The sequence below is a fragment of the Sinocyclocheilus anshuiensis genome, unplaced genomic scaffold, assembly GCF_001515605.1.
Source record: "Sinocyclocheilus anshuiensis isolate Anshui unplaced genomic scaffold, SAMN03320099.WGS_v1.1 scaffold1957, whole genome shotgun sequence".
In the NCBI taxonomy this organism is placed as follows: domain Eukaryota; kingdom Metazoa; phylum Chordata; class Actinopteri; order Cypriniformes; family Cyprinidae; genus Sinocyclocheilus; species Sinocyclocheilus anshuiensis.
Genome location: NW_015537935.1, coordinates 95,950 through 113,360, shown reverse-complemented (window position 1 = coordinate 113,360; position 17,411 = coordinate 95,950). Strand labels below are relative to the sequence as shown.

The 17,411-nt window shown below is 37.6% G+C and overlaps 2 protein-coding genes across 2 annotated transcripts in view; both read right to left on the bottom strand.

Moving 5' to 3' along the window:
- LOC107658751 (receptor expression-enhancing protein 6-like) overlaps positions 1-1,830 on the bottom strand; it is a 6,436-nt gene extending 4,606 nt beyond the window's left edge. The window contains exons 1-3 of the mRNA XM_016447401.1: positions 1,629-1,830; positions 657-750; positions 323-461 (exon numbers count right to left, since the gene is read on the bottom strand). Of these exons, the coding sequence (XP_016302887.1) occupies positions 323-461; positions 657-750; positions 1,629-1,755 (360 nt within the window). The 5' untranslated portion in view covers positions 1,756-1,830. The remainder of the gene's footprint in view (positions 1-322; positions 462-656; positions 751-1,628) is intronic.
- Positions 1,831-5,000: 3,170 nt separating this feature from the next.
- nwd1 (NACHT and WD repeat domain containing 1) overlaps positions 5,001-17,411 on the bottom strand; it is a 16,218-nt gene continuing 3,807 nt past the window's right edge. The window contains exons 6-20 of the mRNA XM_016447394.1: positions 16,472-17,411; positions 15,241-15,444; positions 14,942-15,101; positions 14,727-14,844; positions 14,394-14,558; positions 12,638-12,835; positions 12,412-12,534; positions 10,673-10,875; positions 9,884-10,144; positions 9,647-9,737; positions 8,216-8,364; positions 7,858-8,140; positions 7,187-7,740; positions 5,559-5,664; positions 5,001-5,431 (exon numbers count right to left, since the gene is read on the bottom strand). The exon at positions 16,472-17,411 is cut by the window's right edge and continues 31 nt beyond it. Of these exons, the coding sequence (XP_016302880.1) occupies positions 5,121-5,431; positions 5,559-5,664; positions 7,187-7,740; positions 7,858-8,140; positions 8,216-8,364; positions 9,647-9,737; positions 9,884-10,144; positions 10,673-10,875; positions 12,412-12,534; positions 12,638-12,835; positions 14,394-14,558; positions 14,727-14,844; positions 14,942-15,101; positions 15,241-15,444; positions 16,472-17,411 (3,866 nt within the window). The 3' untranslated portion in view covers positions 5,001-5,120. The remainder of the gene's footprint in view (positions 5,432-5,558; positions 5,665-7,186; positions 7,741-7,857; positions 8,141-8,215; positions 8,365-9,646; positions 9,738-9,883; positions 10,145-10,672; positions 10,876-12,411; positions 12,535-12,637; positions 12,836-14,393; positions 14,559-14,726; positions 14,845-14,941; positions 15,102-15,240; positions 15,445-16,471) is intronic.

Sequence of the window (17,411 nt, the reverse complement as noted above, 5' to 3'; positions counted from 1 at the left end):
GACCCGTACCGAAACGGTTCGGTACGAATACGTGTACCGTTACACCCCTAATATATATATATATATAATTTTTTTAAACAATGTTACAACTACCAATGCTAAAACCAAATATATGCCCATGACCTCTAATATGGACAAACTGGCAGATGTCTAAAGACCAACAGTAGAGCTGTCCTAAATTAAACAGCGTGCCAAACATCTATTTAACCTCTCCTCTTAGATGGAGCAGAATCTTTGTGCTAATTAGCAGAAAGAAGCTGGTAATAATTGATCCTTTTAAATCAGATATTAGTCAGAGAAAGCATGGCCTTTTTCTACCTACCTTACATACATAGTAGAAAGGAAACCAGTGGAGAAAAATGTCAGAGAAGAATTCACCCACGCTGAAGAAGCCGTAGATTACCCAGTATGTCAGCCATTGTGTGTCATCCTCCTTATCAGGACTTTCTATGGCTTTGATACAAAAAATGTAAACAGAACAAAATATGAAAGATACCCTAGTTAAGGTATACTAAGTACTAGGTAAACTATACCTAGGTATTGGTACACTAGGTATACCCTAGTTAGTTTACAAAAAAAAAAACACTATAATACAGATTCAGTGTAGGTTACGGCAACTGCTGGTTTGTGAAAAACCTTAAAAGCACATAACTCACGAGTAATATGCAGGATAAACAAAACCAATCAGATTACAGAGCAGAGAAGCGCCGTGTCCAAATAATAAATACGTTCCAATCACACCAGCAGCACCTGACAGGAGAAAATCATAATATCCTTCTAAATCAACTGAACAAACTGCAGAACCACATGTGAAATCTGTAAAATTGTGAAACGTAATTTATTCCTGTGATGCAAAGCTGAATTTTCAGCATCATTACTCCAGTCTTCAGTCACATTATCTTTCAGAAATCATTGTAATATGCTGATTTGCTGCTTGAGAAACATTGTTGTACGGCTTAATATTTTTGTGGAAATTGATACCTTTTTCAGATTTATTTGATAAATAGAAAGTCATATAATAGAATTTGTTAACATTTAGTTATATAATACCATAATAGTATTTATTTGAAAAGGAAATCTAACATTATAAATGTCTTTGCTGTCACTTTTGAACAAATTCATGCGCTTTTGCTGAGTAAAACTATTATTTTCTTTAAAAAATTATAATAATAATTGCTGTCCCCAAACTTTTGAACAGTATTGTGTGTAGTTATGCAAGTGTGTGTAGTGGTAATCATGGGTAACTGTTTTTGGATGAAACCTCGAATGCAGTAATCTTTAGCACTAATATTCAATATAGATGTAGATGTTGAGGGATGAAGGCGAAGTCACGGGGTGGAGTGGCATCAGACCAAATCTCCTTCTGAGGAACTTCATTATTCAGAAAATCATTCCTGCATTTCAGCTCTTTCATTTCTCTTTTCTGTTCTTTTCATGAAGAGAAATCATTTGTCTTTAGTAATGATATGTCATTTATTTCACATGCCAATAATACTGTAGCCTATAACGCAGCTTCGACTGACTTGAGCACCTGTTACATTAATATTACAGATAACGGCATAAGTAAGGGTAGGCTACTTTTTGTTTGCAAAAAAAAAAAAAAAGCTTTATATAAAATTAGGACTTACCGAGCGCTAAATAACGTTTCTTGATGCCTGTTTTTTCTTCGATTTTATTAAGACAGTCAGTGACTATATTCTTCTCGTTCAAAAAAGCCTCGACGCGGTCTTTGATCTTTGTAAATATGGCAAGCATCGTGGCTTAAAAGGAAAGCATAAGGTTATGCAGTTAAGCACAGGTGTATGAATGCTAGCATGAGAGTAGTGTCTCGGACAGTTTCGCCGACTGAACAGACTCAATCCGCTTACTGTCAGACTGTCTCGTCTGAGGGAGGATCAGGACTGACTGACTGACAGCAGCGAGACCAATTACTTCTGCTACTTCAGTCAAAAGATGAGGGAAATGTTCTGTCGCTTTAAATTCAACGAAAATGCATTTAGGCCACTCTAGTTTACTTTAATTTGATGATCTCTTACGTTTATGTGTTTCCGCCACTAAATAAGAAATAAAAAAAAAAAGGTTATTGCGACTTTTTACCTCACAATTCTGACTTTTTTTCCCCACATAATTGTGAGATAAAAACTCGCAATTCTGAGTTTAAATCTCGCAATTCTGACTAGCGTGCCTACTGTATGTTGTTTGGAATTTAAAGGGGTCATATGATGCGATTTCAATGTTCCTTTCTCTTTGGAGTGTTACAAGCTCTTGGTGCATAAAGAAGATCTGTAAAGTTGCAAAGACTAAAGTCTCAAATCCAAAGAGATATTCTTTACAAAAGTTAAGAGTCAACCGTGCCTACCTAAAACGGCTCGTTCTAACACGCCCCCACATACCTACCTCACTATGTGGAAATATTAGCATAATGCCGCCCAAATGTACACGCAAAGAAAGAAGGCGTGGTTTCAGGAACAGCAGTAGTGTTGATGCAGCCATGTCAGGGAGACGCTGTGTTTCAGTGCGAAAGCAAAAGCACTTTATTTGGCCTTCCGGAAGTAGATGCAATTAGGAATCATTGGTTAAGATTTGATTGTGTCAAAGCAACTGTACAGCATTAATTAGGAAAATAGTGTGTCAATAATGCAAAATGACAATAGTAAACACTCAATTTTCAGTTAAAATTTAAGATGTGGGCTCTCCATTGATTTATAAAAGTTTACATTGGTCATAGTACATGACATTGTGCAATTTGTTCCTTTAATTTCTTAAATTGACTGAATGGGGAAGTTATAGCTCATCAATAATTTTCAAAATATATTCGAGAGAGATTGTCTGTATGAGGGAGAATACATTTCAGTAAAACACATAGATGGCAAATATATTACTGTTGTTTATTATTATATTGTAAGAATAGCAAAATTGATCAATATTAAATATTATATATTTGATTATTAATAACTATATTAACTCTCACAAAATATGAGAAACACATACTTTTTTTAAATATAGATTGTATAGATATAGTTGCTTGCTTTTTCCCTTCAAGATATGTCATGAAATGAAAGCTACAAAAAAGTACACTGGGGCCCATTGAAAATTAGATTTAAAAAAAAAAACCTGGAAATAAACACAGCTTTAGGATTTTGGAAAAAATAAAACGCATAATAACAACTAAAATAAAGAAATATTAAAAATAAAAGTCAATAACCATGCAAACCTACTGGTACAAAAGGTCAGTCTTACATGCTTATATTAATGCTTTTTAAAACATTCTCACATTTAGGATAACATGGACTCAGGTTTTGCCCTGAATATAGCAAATTCACTAAACATATTAAAGCCACCCAAATTACATAGACCACTGTAAAACCCACATTGAGCCACTTATAAACATTATCTCTTATAGCTCATAACTTGTATGTAGGTGCATTAAATGCACATGCAAAACAGACAAAAGTAAATCTCTTTGCATTGAGGCTAATAAATGGTTTGTCTCTTCAAATCCGAAGCGTTCAACAGAAGAAGAGGAAACGTAACCCTTTGCTACAACAGAAAGTCTTGACTGGTTTTATACGCTCACCCTTCACCACGTGCAGGCTTTGGAACTCAATGACGCATTGCACTCGAAATACCAAGTTATAACATGTTACAAATTAGATGCAAAGAATGTGATTGTTATTCTTCATTATACTGTGAGTTACTAAGGCAAAAGCTGTGATTAAATCCCGTACTAACATAAAAACTATATTTTTCCAGTGCCTTATTATCTGTAATGTTAATAACATATATTTTGGAACATGCTGTCTTACACACTGCTTTACTTTTAACACTTGCGATGTTGATTAAATATAAAATGAATAAATAGCAAATTGTTTGATTATTCTTAAAAATATATATTTTTTATATACTTCCTCAGTTATTATTATGTAATTACACAGATGATTTCCTAGTGCATAGCCTAATTCTGTACGCAGGTGGGGTAAGAGGTTTGGAACCTAGAACGTATTTAGAGGAGAACACACGTGTTTGATGGTTTGCTTTTCATCAAACCGATGCCGATGAAATTGAACTGAGCAGGGTTGTAATCTGGAAGCTCGTTGATGACGGTGTGCGGAGCGTTCAGGCTTTTCTCCCGAGAGGTAACTCGGTAATGTGCTCTGAAGATCCGGAGGGGGTTGTATCCAGGTTTAAGGGTGTCTGGACAGCAGAAACCTTCCTTGATGAAAGAGCCATGCTGGGACACGGCTACAAATCCATCCTTGTGTGGCATCATCTTTATGACTGGAGAGTAGACGAACTGGACGTACAGCAAACAACCTGTAATGAAACGACCAAAGCCAAGCAACTAAATCAGACATGAAAGACATTATTAGCAAATTATTAGTAAATCTTCCACAGAATGATTAACAAGTAGGTGTCATGCACAACAGAGAACAGTCCTCACCACTACAGACATCCCAGACTTTGATGGTTTTGTCCAGGGATCCAGTGAAGATGTATTTATCATTTATCGAGAAGACAGCACAGAGGACGCCTTCAAAATAAAAACCCTTAAAGATGGAACAAGACAACACATGTCCTATTAATCTCACACAATGGTTGTTGGCAGAATTATACGTCATCATAGGCTTGCTCCGAATGCAGAGCACACTGAAAAAACGTTACTTCTTAAGGAGTTCATTAGTTCTGAGTCAGAGGTTTTTGCAACATGATTGAGTTAAAAAAAAAAAAATCAATAGACTATTTTAATTGGTATGTTTGTTTAGTAAGTAATATGTAATTTTGTATAAAACGGATAGTTCCGGTCCTTGATTCTGATTGGTTGAGCCGCGTTCGTGTAAATTACACTAACATAAAAACTATATTTTTCCAGTGCCTTATTATCTGTAATGTTAATAACATATATTTTGGAACATGCTGTCTTACACACTGCTTTACTTTTAACACTTGCGATGTTGATTAAATATAAAATGAATAAATAGCAAATTGTTTGATTATTCTTAAAAATATATATTTTTTATATACTTCCTCAGTTATTATTATGTAATTACACAGATGATTTCCTAGTGCATAGCCTAATTCTGTACGCAGGTGGGGTAAGAGGTTTGGAACCTAGAACGTATTTAGAGGAGAACACACGTGTTTGATGGTTTGCTTTTCATCAAACCGATGCCGATGAAATTGAACTGAGCAGGGTTGTAATCTGGAAGCTCGTTGATGACGGTGTGCGGAGCGTTCAGGCTTTTCTCCCGAGAGGTAACTCGGTAATGTGCTCTGAAGATCCGGAGGGGGTTGTATCCAGGTTTAAGGGTGTCTGGACAGCAGAAACCTTCCTTGATGAAAGAGCCATGCTGGGACACGGCTACAAATCCATCCTTGTGTGGCATCATCTTTATGACTGGAGAGTAGACGAACTGGACGTACAGCAAACAACCTGTAATGAAACGACCAAAGCCAAGCAACTAAATCAGACATGAAAGACATTATTAGCAAATTATTAGTAAATCTTCCACAGAATGATTAACAAGTAGGTGTCATGCACAACAGAGAACAGTCCTCACCACTACAGACATCCCAGACTTTGATGGTTTTGTCCAGGGATCCAGTGAAGATGTATTTATCATTTATCGAGAAGACAGCACAGAGGACGCCTTCAAAATAAAAACCCTTAAAGATGGAACAAGACAACACATGTCCTATTAATCTCACACAATGGTTGTTGGCAGAATTATACGTCATCATAGGCTTGCTCCGAATGCAGAGCACACTGAAAAAACGTTACTTCTTAAGGAGTTCATTAGTTCTGAGTCAGAGGTTTTTGCAACATGATTGAGTTAAAAAAAAAAAAATCAATAGACTATTTTAATTGGTATGTTTGTTTAGTAAGTAATATGTAATTTTGTATAAAACGGATAGTTCCGGTCCTTGATTCTGATTGGTTGAGCCGCGTTCGAAGCTGTTGTAAATTACTCTACAAACATACACCTTTGTTTACTTCTGTACTTGCTTGGCAACCACTTTGTTGGAACCACAACTGTTTCTGAGGAACTACATTGTTTGGTGGAAGAATAATGTTTTTATTAATATCATTACACTTTATTTGCTCTGTTTTATTTTGTGAAACCTTACTACGTATATGTAATAACCGTTTTATAAAAGCAATAAGCCCCGTGAAGCCGTGGTTTACAGCGAATTTATAACAGCTAAGGGGGTTTTAGGCACTCTCGTGCCTAACAACACCCCTTAGTTGTTATAAATTCACTGTAAACCACGGCTTCTTGGGGCTTATTGCTTTATGATTATTCGAGTATCACATTATTATCTTAACAACATGCTAACAACAAACTCTAATAACATTTACTGTAAACTGAGCCAAAATAGACCCATCCACAGACAAATAATAGTTCGACAGACTATATTACCTGGTGTTTATGAGTAAATACCGTTTATGTTTATTCAAGTATCACATTGTTAAGATGGGCATGGTTTAAGCTGGTCAAATTGGTGTCCCAGTCTGAAGTGGTCAAACCCCCTCTAAAACCTATTTTAACTAGTATTATGGGATTATGTCATTTCTATGCTTATTTGAGTATCACACTGCTATCTTGCAACATGCTAACTAATTAAATTTATTGTAAACAAAGCCAAAGTAGACCCAACCACAGACAAATTATAGTTCAATAGACAATTTTACCTGGTGTTTTTGAGTAGCATGTACTTTTTATGCTCATTCGAGTATCACAGTGTTAGCTTAGCAACATGCTAACAACAAACTTTTAAAATTGTGAACAGAGCCAAAACAGATGAACCTCAAGCAATTCATAGTTCAACAAACAATTTTACCAAGTATTTGAGAGTTAGATGAGAAAACATGTTAACTACAAACTTTTTCAATTGATTGTTAATAGCCAAAATAATATTAATAATAATAAAAACAACTAAAACCAGCCTATGCTGGTTGGCTGGTCTTAGCTGGTTTTAGTTGGTTGGTCTGCTGGTCTCTCAGCCTGACCAGCTAAAGAAGTGGTCAAAACCCCTCTAAAACCTATTTTAATTAGTATTTGGGATTATGTCATTTATTATGCTAATTTGAATATCACATTGTTATATTAAAAAAACATGCTAGCAACAAACTCTTTTGGTTTAGTTTAAAAAGCTCAATCAATTATAACAACCTGCAAACCCTCACCTTGTACTCCATGGTGTGATTCAGCAAGACGGGACTCAGATTCCACAACTTCTGAACGCAGTCTTGAGAGCCAATCAATGCTTGTGCATCCCAGTTGCTCATAGTGATACAGGTTATGGCTGCACCGTGATGATCCAGCTCGGCTGCCGTGGCGCTCTTAAAGTCGTAGGTCACCACTTCGCCACCAAATGTCCCATAGAGCAGCCTGCAGTCAGACAGCAGAGCCATGGCAGAGATAGGGGAATGCAGCAGGCACAGGGTGTACCTCTCAAACGGGCCGTCCACACAGGGGAAACTGTCTCTCGATGTAATCTCAAAGAGACAAACCGAATCCTCATAAGCCACGGCCATTCTGTCCTCCCGCGGGCTGATGGCCATGCTGCGTACCATTGGTAGGCTTTCTGGAGGTGGTAGGCACAGGGTTTCTGGGGCAAAGTCTAGTGGGTAAATAAGGATGGTACCAGTCCGCAGTCCACAGAAGAGTAGACGTTTCTGCTGGGCTAATTCCATACAGCACACTTCTGAGGACAGGTCCATACTGTCAGACCGCAGACCTGTGAAACATATGAACAACTTTGGCTTGAGAACTTTTGCAGATTTGATTTGAGTTTCATTCGCTAAAGATATCGCACACATAAATACAACATTGAAAACCAGTATCTTCTTATTACATGTATCACCTTCCGAGGAGCTCCAGGTGAAAACCTGTGTTTTATTTCCCTCTTTCACATAGAATACAGTATCACCGTCTTTCGACAGGGCCACTAGAGGGTAGTATGCCGGGATGAAAGACTTGCTCCTGTGCTTGGTGTTGTAGTCAAGCTGCCATACTTTGAGCTGGTTGGCAATAACAGAGGCAGAGATAATAGTACGCTGATGGACAGCCAAAGAGGACACAGCAGAATCCATCACACCGATCCAATCCAGCAGGGCTCCTGTGGTGACACTCCACACCTTGAAGAGCACAAGAGGATCAACTTCCGTTCGGGACAATGGCAGTGAGATGAAACTCTATGGGATTAAACTGACCCGTACAATCCGATCCTGGGCACTTGTGATGATTTCACTACCTTCACTGCTTGAGACGGCACATAAGACTGACGCGTCATGGTGAAGATCCAGAACCCTCTGCATTGAAGTCAGCGTCACGAGGAACACGCACAATGTTCTGTCACATCCTTCAACAAGAAAAAAAGTGGACTTCACACAAGCAAACAATTTACAAATTTGTGTTGTAAAAATTAAATCTAATTTAACAGAAAATAAATACAGTCAGCCAAAACTAGCAAGTTTAACATTATATTATATGTCTTATAATAATTAACTAATTTAGATGACCAAAAAAAGTAATACTTAAGTCTTTTCCCTAAGGAGCACTCTGATTCTAAAATCATTGAAACACAGCTATTCAGCCCTCTCACCAAAACTGTTGTAAGGATAATAAAAAAACAACAACAACAACAACATTTAGCTATGGGAAACTAAATACCAAAATTTGGTCTCGAATAAACACACACAAAAAATAAATAAATGAAAATAAATAAATAAATTGGTCCTAAACTAGATAGCCGAGTGATAGATCCAATTAGGCTAAATCTGCAACCCTGTTAACCATTCAGTCATTTCATTATAATATTCATTACATTTTATTTAATTATTAAAATACATGATAATATAGAATAAAACAGTTATAATATCTATAACATATTTAACAGGCAAGCTTTAACTAATACACACAATGACTAATGATAAAATAAGAGACTATAAAGTAAAAACATTCTGCATAGATATATCAATTATTTAAAAAATGTAAATTCTGTCATTACTGAATTTTGTTTATGGAGGAATGTATGGTTTAAAAAAATAATAATAATCACATTGTGGGGAAAAAAAGAGAGTTTTGGTGCCTTCCTGAGTCCATTTTCTCCAAATAATAATAATAATAATAATAAAAAATAATAATTCTCTGATACTTTTTTGTATTTTTTTTTTAAATCTATAAGCCTGTTACCCTTTCAGTCAATATCATTATAATATGTATTTAATTTTATTTAATTATTCAAGTATATGCTAAAATAATATAAAACATAATATTTTATAATATATAAAACAAAACTAAAGACGAAGTACTTCACATTGTTAAATAAATGTCCCTTTTTTACAATTACAAGCCTTATTTTCCACCATTTTCATGGAAAGTGCTGTTTAATTAATGCTATTAATATATTTGAGGTAAGCCATTCATATTTTGATTTCCTGAAAAGTGTAACCTTGGTCTTGGTCTAAACATTGTTTTTGTAAGCGGCCCAACATTCGACTTGGGCCTAAAAACTAATGTTAATGGTTGTTTAATGAAAGATTGGGGATGTGTTTGGAATTTTTGTTTTGTTCAGAAATTGTTTGACCTTAGTGATGAATAAATGAGTAAAGATCATCAGACAATGACACGTGTTAAAGCACCTGCAAACAGCAGTTTTTCATCCTCTGATGTTCTGAGGAACAAAGCTGGAGAGGGAAGATCAACCACAGACTCAATACCATGGCTCCATACCTGCACACACACACAAAACCTTCCAATAACGCTGAAATGTGACACACACACACACACACACACACACACACACACACACACAAAAACCTTCCAATAAAGCTGAAATGCTAGATTTTGCTTGGTCTTTACTGAAACAAGATACATACCGAATGGAGACGGCCTTCCCCAAAAGCAATGAGTATCTTGGAGTATTTGGAGAGTGTCAGAGAGCAGGTGAGATTGTGGTGTCCAGCAGGGCAGGGTAGGGGGGTCTGGGAATGTTGCATGCCAGTGGATACGTCATAAAAACAGAGTGCCCCCTCACTGCATATGCATGCTACTGCATCTCCCACAACACCAAGAACAGAACAAACGCCTGCCGTCAGCTCATACAGGGGCTCTGCAGTGTCCAAGTGCCAAGCTTTAACCTGTACGGGAAAGGATGGCAGAGAAAATATTAACTAACAGCATTCTACATAGTCATTTAAAAGATTAAAAGGAACCCAAAAATGAAAATTCGGTCATTATTAATTTTTGTTGATTAAATTTGTTGGTCTTTCTGCTCTTGTTGTAGTTATATTTTTGTTAGGCTAGATCTGCATGAAGACTCTTTAACATTTCTCAATTACCACAACACAAATACTGACATTATACTGGGGCCAGTTGCATAAAATGCTGAGCATAGTCTTACAAGTTAGTCATTCATTAATTTATTTAATTTTCTTTAAGACTGGTCATAACTTGTTTTTAAAGTTGATTAAAAATGTTGATTGGACTCACTTGAATCTGAAAAATAAGACTCCTTGGTTAACAGCCTCAGCATAGTGGCTACGTTTACACAACTGGCTCCTGGTTTGGTACGATAAGCGGGCGAGTGAATAATGACAATTTTCATTTGATCATGAACTGTTTCTTTAATATAAAAAAAGGAAATGTAAAGTTAACATTTTTCATACTAGGCTGCTTGGGTTGGTTATGACAATCCTCCTTTCTTCGATCATGTGAATGTGTGTAGGGGTGTGTGTTTGGACAGACACTGCATCAGTGATGCAGAAAAGCTGTTGTCCACTTATCAGACACCATTTTCTTAGTGTGCCATCGAGTCCAGTAGACAGACAGTGATTGGTTTTGTCCATCAGCTTCAGGGAGAGCACCCCTGCTACACAGAGAAAGAGAAACATAAAGGTTTATATTCTCATATACTTGAACCGTGTTCACCCTAAAGCATTTTTAGTGAAGTTTCTAATAGGCACACAGAAACTATTTGAAAATTGGCGAGCAAACATTTCTATATTTAAGTTAGCCATGACCCTTATTTATTTGTTTGGCTGTTTGTTAAACTATTAATGTACTTATAAAAGTCAGAAAGAGCTATATATATATATATATATTGTATATACACACACACTGTATATTTAAACAAAAATAGACAATAAAAGGGATAGTACCGGTCCTGAATTCTGATTGATCAATAGAGTGTGCTATAATTCATGCTAAAATCAACAATGTAATGTGAAACACCATATAACTGCACACCTCCCATAGCAGAGTGCTATTTTTATTGCATAGCAACGTTCTTTGAGGGAACTATGGGGGAACTGAAGTGAGCACTCTTCAGGGAGCATGGCATTACGGTCTCATTGGTGACTGTTTGGCTCATCTTACACCAAGGATAATATTATTTATTAATATTATATTATATATTTTTGCACAGAGATTTTTGTTAAAGCGTTATAAACCATGAACCAAGCAAACCAGCTACGAGGTCAGTCACAATATTACAAACTTTATTTGATGTATATGAAAAGTATATGAACAACAGACAAAAAGACAAAGGTACAATACTGGAAGTATTTTGAGAGCGTGCAGAGACCGACTATTTTTATTGCATAGCAACGTTCTTTGAGGGAACTATGGGGGAACTGAAGTGAGCACTCTTCAGGGAGCATGGCATTACGGTCTCATTGGTGACTGTTTGGCTCATCTTACACCAAGGATAATTTGTTCTGTTCTATAAAAAAAATAACAAAATAATATAAATTAACAAAATTTTGTAAAGAATACTCAAAATTTAACAAAAATACATAAGTAACATCTGAACTACTGGCCCGACTGTGCTGGTTCTGGAAGTATTATTTATTAATATTATATTATATATTTTTGCACAGAGATTTTTGTTAAAGCGTTATAAACCATGAACCAAGCAAACCAGCTACGAGGTCAGTCACAATATTACAAACTTTATTTGATGTATATGAAAAGTATATGAACAACAGACAAAAAGACAAAGGTACAATACTGGAAGTATTTTGAGAGCGTGCAGAGACCGACTCAATTATGTAATTCATGGAGCTTCATGGGAGTGGGCGGAGCTAAAGATCTCTTCTGGTGTGCTTTGCTCGCTGCAACTCTGATTGGTGGAATTTTCTGTACAGCATCATGTAATTTAAGTTTTCACCACAAATTCTGCTATTAAACATGGTTATTTTAAAAGTAAGTTGAACTAATGTGAGCAGATGGGTTCAAGAATGGAGTAACAACCTTGGAGCTCACAACAGGCCTGTCTTTAAAGGTTTATATTGTTTAAAATCAATTTCCCTGTGGAGTTTTTACTTCCGGAACGCAACTGTTAATTAGTTCAGAATCAAGGCAGAGACACTCTACACCCTTGGCTTCTTCATTGTTAAGAACCTACCAGTGTGTCCAGAAAGAGTGTGAAGAGTCTGGAGATGGTTTAGATTCCAGACTATAATCAGTCCATCCTCTGAACCTGCTACCAGCAGCTCTCTCTTTGAGCACAGCACGACGGCCTTCACCCCTTCAAAAGTCACGAAAACACAATGATATGAAGCAACATTAAGTAGAGCAGCAACAGCATGTGTGTTTTTACTCGAAACCAATACTGAGCTCCTTTGGGTCACCTTTCATGAACCCCGTGAGGGTGCTCTTCAGTGGGCCCCCAGGGGCCTGAAAGAAGCTGCATTTGGGCACAAGCACTGGGTCAGTACAGGAACCAAACCAGCCCACGCACTGAGAACACAGCTGACCAATCATGGAGGGGTAGAGATCAGCGAGGCCCTGCAGCCTGGCGAAGATCTCCGTGACCAAAAGTGAGGGATCTTAGAGAAGCAGGAGATAGAAGAATTGGTTAAGTAAAAAAAAAAAAAAAATACTGAAAGATGAGTTATACTGTGGCAGATTTTAGATGTTTCTTGAATTGTTAGCAATGTTTAAAGGGAAAGTGAAAGAATGATGAACTGGTGTGACTGGTTTTCCTGTCAATAAATAAAGGAAAAATGTCGCTGAATATCATCTGTAAAGAGTTATAGAGGATGTATAAATGCATTTAAAAAAGCAAGAAATTAAGCATTGATAATACATAAATAACTTGACAAATACATTGTGTATTTAGTAACGTTTTTACATATTTAACAATAAACAATTTAAATGTCAATTAAACAAATAAATCATTTAGATTTTTTTTTTTAATAAAGTATTTATTAATTGCTTTTCTTTATCCATTTGCTAATTCCTTTTTTTTTTTTTAAAGCTCATTAGGCATGATCGTCATCATGCAGAAGCAACCAATCAACATTTGACTACATTCTAAAATAAAGCGTGTGATGTCAGTTTGGCAATGGCACACTTCACCTTCCTAGACCACATTAAAATGCTTGAGAAATGCAGTTTACTTTCCCTGATTTCTTAACAATCTTTAAATGATCTCCAAGCTAACAGACATGAACTAAAAGCCACACAACTCCAAATTACGATTTCATGAAAACATGAAGCCAAAACCTATTTCTTAATATTCCCTTACAAATGAATTCTTATTTACATTTGCTTTATTAAAGGTGCAGTAGGAGATCTTGGAAAATGCTAACTTTAGCCTGATAGCACTGAAAGCGAACATCCCACCCTCCCTGAAATCGCCATCCAAAGCCACACCTCCTGAACGGATATACGCTCACAGACAAGAATAATACCAGAGACAACGTTACTACAATAGGCTACATCAGCGGTTCCCAATTCCAGTCCTTCACACTTCTCTAGTAAGTTTCGTCTGTGTGTGAAGACGCTGCGCAGCGCAAATCAGTGAATGAATGTTCCGAAGTGAAGTAAGCTTCAACGGATTTCCCCCGCTCAGGGAGTAGGGAGCAATGAACACTGTGTAGGGATCATATCGATCGGAACACAGTTCATGCACGTAGCTCACTTCTAACGAGCTGGTTGGGGGGCGCGAGGACTGGAATTGGGAACCACTGGGCTACATCATGCATCATTATACGAGAAAACTTTAAAAGATCGGGTTGTTGATGTTTGTCTGCCATTCTCGCTCTGTCTGCACAGCATGCGTGAACGCGCTGGTGACGTATCCTGTCTGCGCGAACCGGGTGCGCAGAGGTATGCGAATACATAACTTGACAGGCAGGTAGGAAAGCCAATTAAAACGCTCGGACCGAGTGTTTTGATTGGACGAACATGTCTTGGTCCTACGCCTTCTACAGAATATATAAATACATTTAGACCACTTAACTTAATTATTGCTATCGGTATTTGAAGAGACTTTCAACCAGCATAACAAAAAATGTTTCTGAAGACAATCACCTATTGCACCTTTAAGTACATGTTTTTCATAGAACACGGCCTATGAAAGCCCCGGTGGCCAATACTTACCCACACGACCGTCGCTAAAATCTAACGAGGGCTTGAGAAGCAGAAATGTCTCTTTCAGCATTCGTATCTCAGGACAGTCTGTGAGGTCAGTGCAAAGCGACAGGTCCTGAATAACACAGCTCACGCCACACCGAAGAGTTTTACAACATAACCAGTCCAGACTGCCTGTGAGAATAAATGCACATTCATATTTGTATATATTTGTTTATACATGTCGTACATGTTTATATATTTAAGTGGATAAAAACATAAAACATAGACAGCTGTCAATGTGTCATTCAAGTGAATAGATTTGGCTACTTTTGAATGTAGCTATTCCTATCTAAACCTCACCGAGCACTGACTGGCGTAGCTCCTCCCATTTGCCTGCATGAGCGAGATGATAGGGCAGTTCATGAAGCTTCCGCATATTGGCGACTTCTCCAGTAAACCACAAGGGCTGGGGTGGTACCTTGAAAAACATAGCATGTTTTACCATCAAAAATATAGGTTATTTAGCATCTAAAGCATATTTGACGTAATGCTGATTTTGTGACCTTAAACTATACCTTTCTGTCAGCATTGAGCAGCATACTTAGTGAGGGAAGAAGGATCGGCCTGAGCTGCCCCTGACTCCACTGTCCTAAGAAATATTCGGCGAGGATGGCATGCATGTCTGTTTTCATATCGCGTGATAAATATCTCTTCCTTATCAGCTCTGCGAACTGCCTAAGAAAAGTAACGGCTGAGTTAGAACGGTGATGGAAAGGGCATAGGGCACAGCACTTGGACTCAGCACTTGTTGCTTGACTGGTGGGAAAATTCTGAACACGACAGTGGTAACAGAAAGGTCTAATCAAACCTTTACCTGTGGGTGAAACCCAGCAGAATAACACCACCCTCCCATCTCTCAGTCAGATGAGCTGTCAGGTCATGCCGGAGCCGGGACCAGTGAAGTCGTGGGAAGCGCAGGAGTGTGTGGCTTGGAGGAAGCCAGTACTTATAAATTTCAGCCAGAACATCATTATCTAACGACAAGACATCCTGTAACTCTGCCTCTGATAGACCACTTCTGAATATATAAAAGACAAATAATTACATTTAGAAACTTAGATGTTCATTACGGTGCGTGTCAACATTAAGAGTTGGACATGTGAAGGCTAGTTTCTGAAATGGCAAATATAGCCACAAAAAGCAGACTTTTAACGTGGCACAGGGGTTGCTTAAACACATTAGCCATGGCAGCTCAAAATTCAGAATGTAAGAATTGGCTACCATTCAACTGAATGTGAATTTGAATATGAATGTGAGTTTGAATAGAATTGGCTACACCCACATGATGTTGCACTGGAATTTGAAAGAAAACAAATTTGACTGAATTCAAAGAAATGAAAACAACCACATAATAAGTGATAAGTTTCATTAGCCAAACTGTTTCGTAAACATTAAAACATAAATAACACTCTTAGTGAGGACATTACATAGACTTCCATTCATTTTATATCTGGTTAATGATATTTTCCATCACCTAACGCAGCCCCTACCCCCAACACATACCTGTCACAAAAACATGCAGAACTAGATTTAAATCAAAACATCTTTTGGCTGATTTATGTACCTTTTTAACTAGTGAGGAGGACCAGTAAAATGTCCTCACTAGTGGGTTGTCAAAGTATTTCACGGTATAATTGAGGACATTTGGTGTGTGTGTATTTAATACTTCAACATTTAACTGAAAACAATTAAAGAAATAACATATATATGACAAAAATAGCCTACATGTTAACATCATCAATAACATGAATCTGTCTAATTTATTGATTAAATAAGAACATTCTGGGAAATGCCTTCAATGCTCTTCCACCAAAGTTCATAAAATTATTCAAATGAATTCATTTAATTGTAAAACAATATATATTTATATAGGCTTAGGGTTAGTGCTGCGCATCTTTTATGTGCCATTATGTAATTTGGATGTGGCAAAGCTTGGCAGCGTAAAGACTCCATTATACTAAACTACCAAAGCATCCGCATAATCTGTCATTAAAAAGTTAACATATTAGATCCTCCTAAAACCAACATAACAAAATATGACTTGCCTTGATAACAAGATGAAGCACAGAGCATGACTAACTAGCTTCTTCCCATGATTCTCCTCAAGTGACTCCACAAACTGTGTCATCACTTCCTGTGCAGAGACGCCCAGGCGAACATTAGACGTGGAGGTGCAGGAGGACCACTGTTTGGCAGTGTCTAGCATGAGTTTCATGTGCAAAGGGCTCCTGCTTTGCTGGAAGCGGTTTAAGATGGTGTCTACCTGTTCTGAGGTCAGCTTGCGTCCAGCTGCGCTCATGTAGGCGCCAATAACGTCTTTCCCTTGATCGTCTGTGAGAAGTTCCACTCTAAAGACGTTTTGTTCTGCTGAAACCAAAGATTTACATTTCTCAACATAGTCATCAGAAATAGAGAGTACAAGTTGCACATTGGGAGGGATCACTTTAGGTATCCAGTCTAGTTTATGAGGTTTGTTTGCCTCTAAAAGCTGGTCCAATGAGTCCAGAATGAGTAGGAGTGTGTCTCCTTGTTTTGACACGTCTTCCAGCATGGAATGGAAAAACCGGACTAGCTCTTCATGCGCGTTGGCAATATGTGGATAGGGGAACTGCAACCCTAAAGCTCCACACACTTGAAGACAAACACCTCTGAGAACAGAGTCAAGATCCGAGCTGAGTGGAGATGTTCCCAGCAACCTCAGCACCACAACTCCCCGATGGTCAACAACGCCTCGCATTTCCTGTGCCAGTTTGCAAAGCAGAGCTGTTTTACCAACCCCTGAAGGTCCATGAACCAGAAGAGGTTCGTGGCAAGCATTAGTGGACTCCCACATGGCAATGCAAATCTTTCCCAGAATGCTGTCCCTTCCTTTAAACACAGAGCACTTCTCCTCGCTCAGCACGGCGTGATGGAAGATCTCCTGTTTCAACCAAGACCATCCTGGATCTACCGTGCTACAAGTTCCTGAAGTTTGCAGAGCATTCC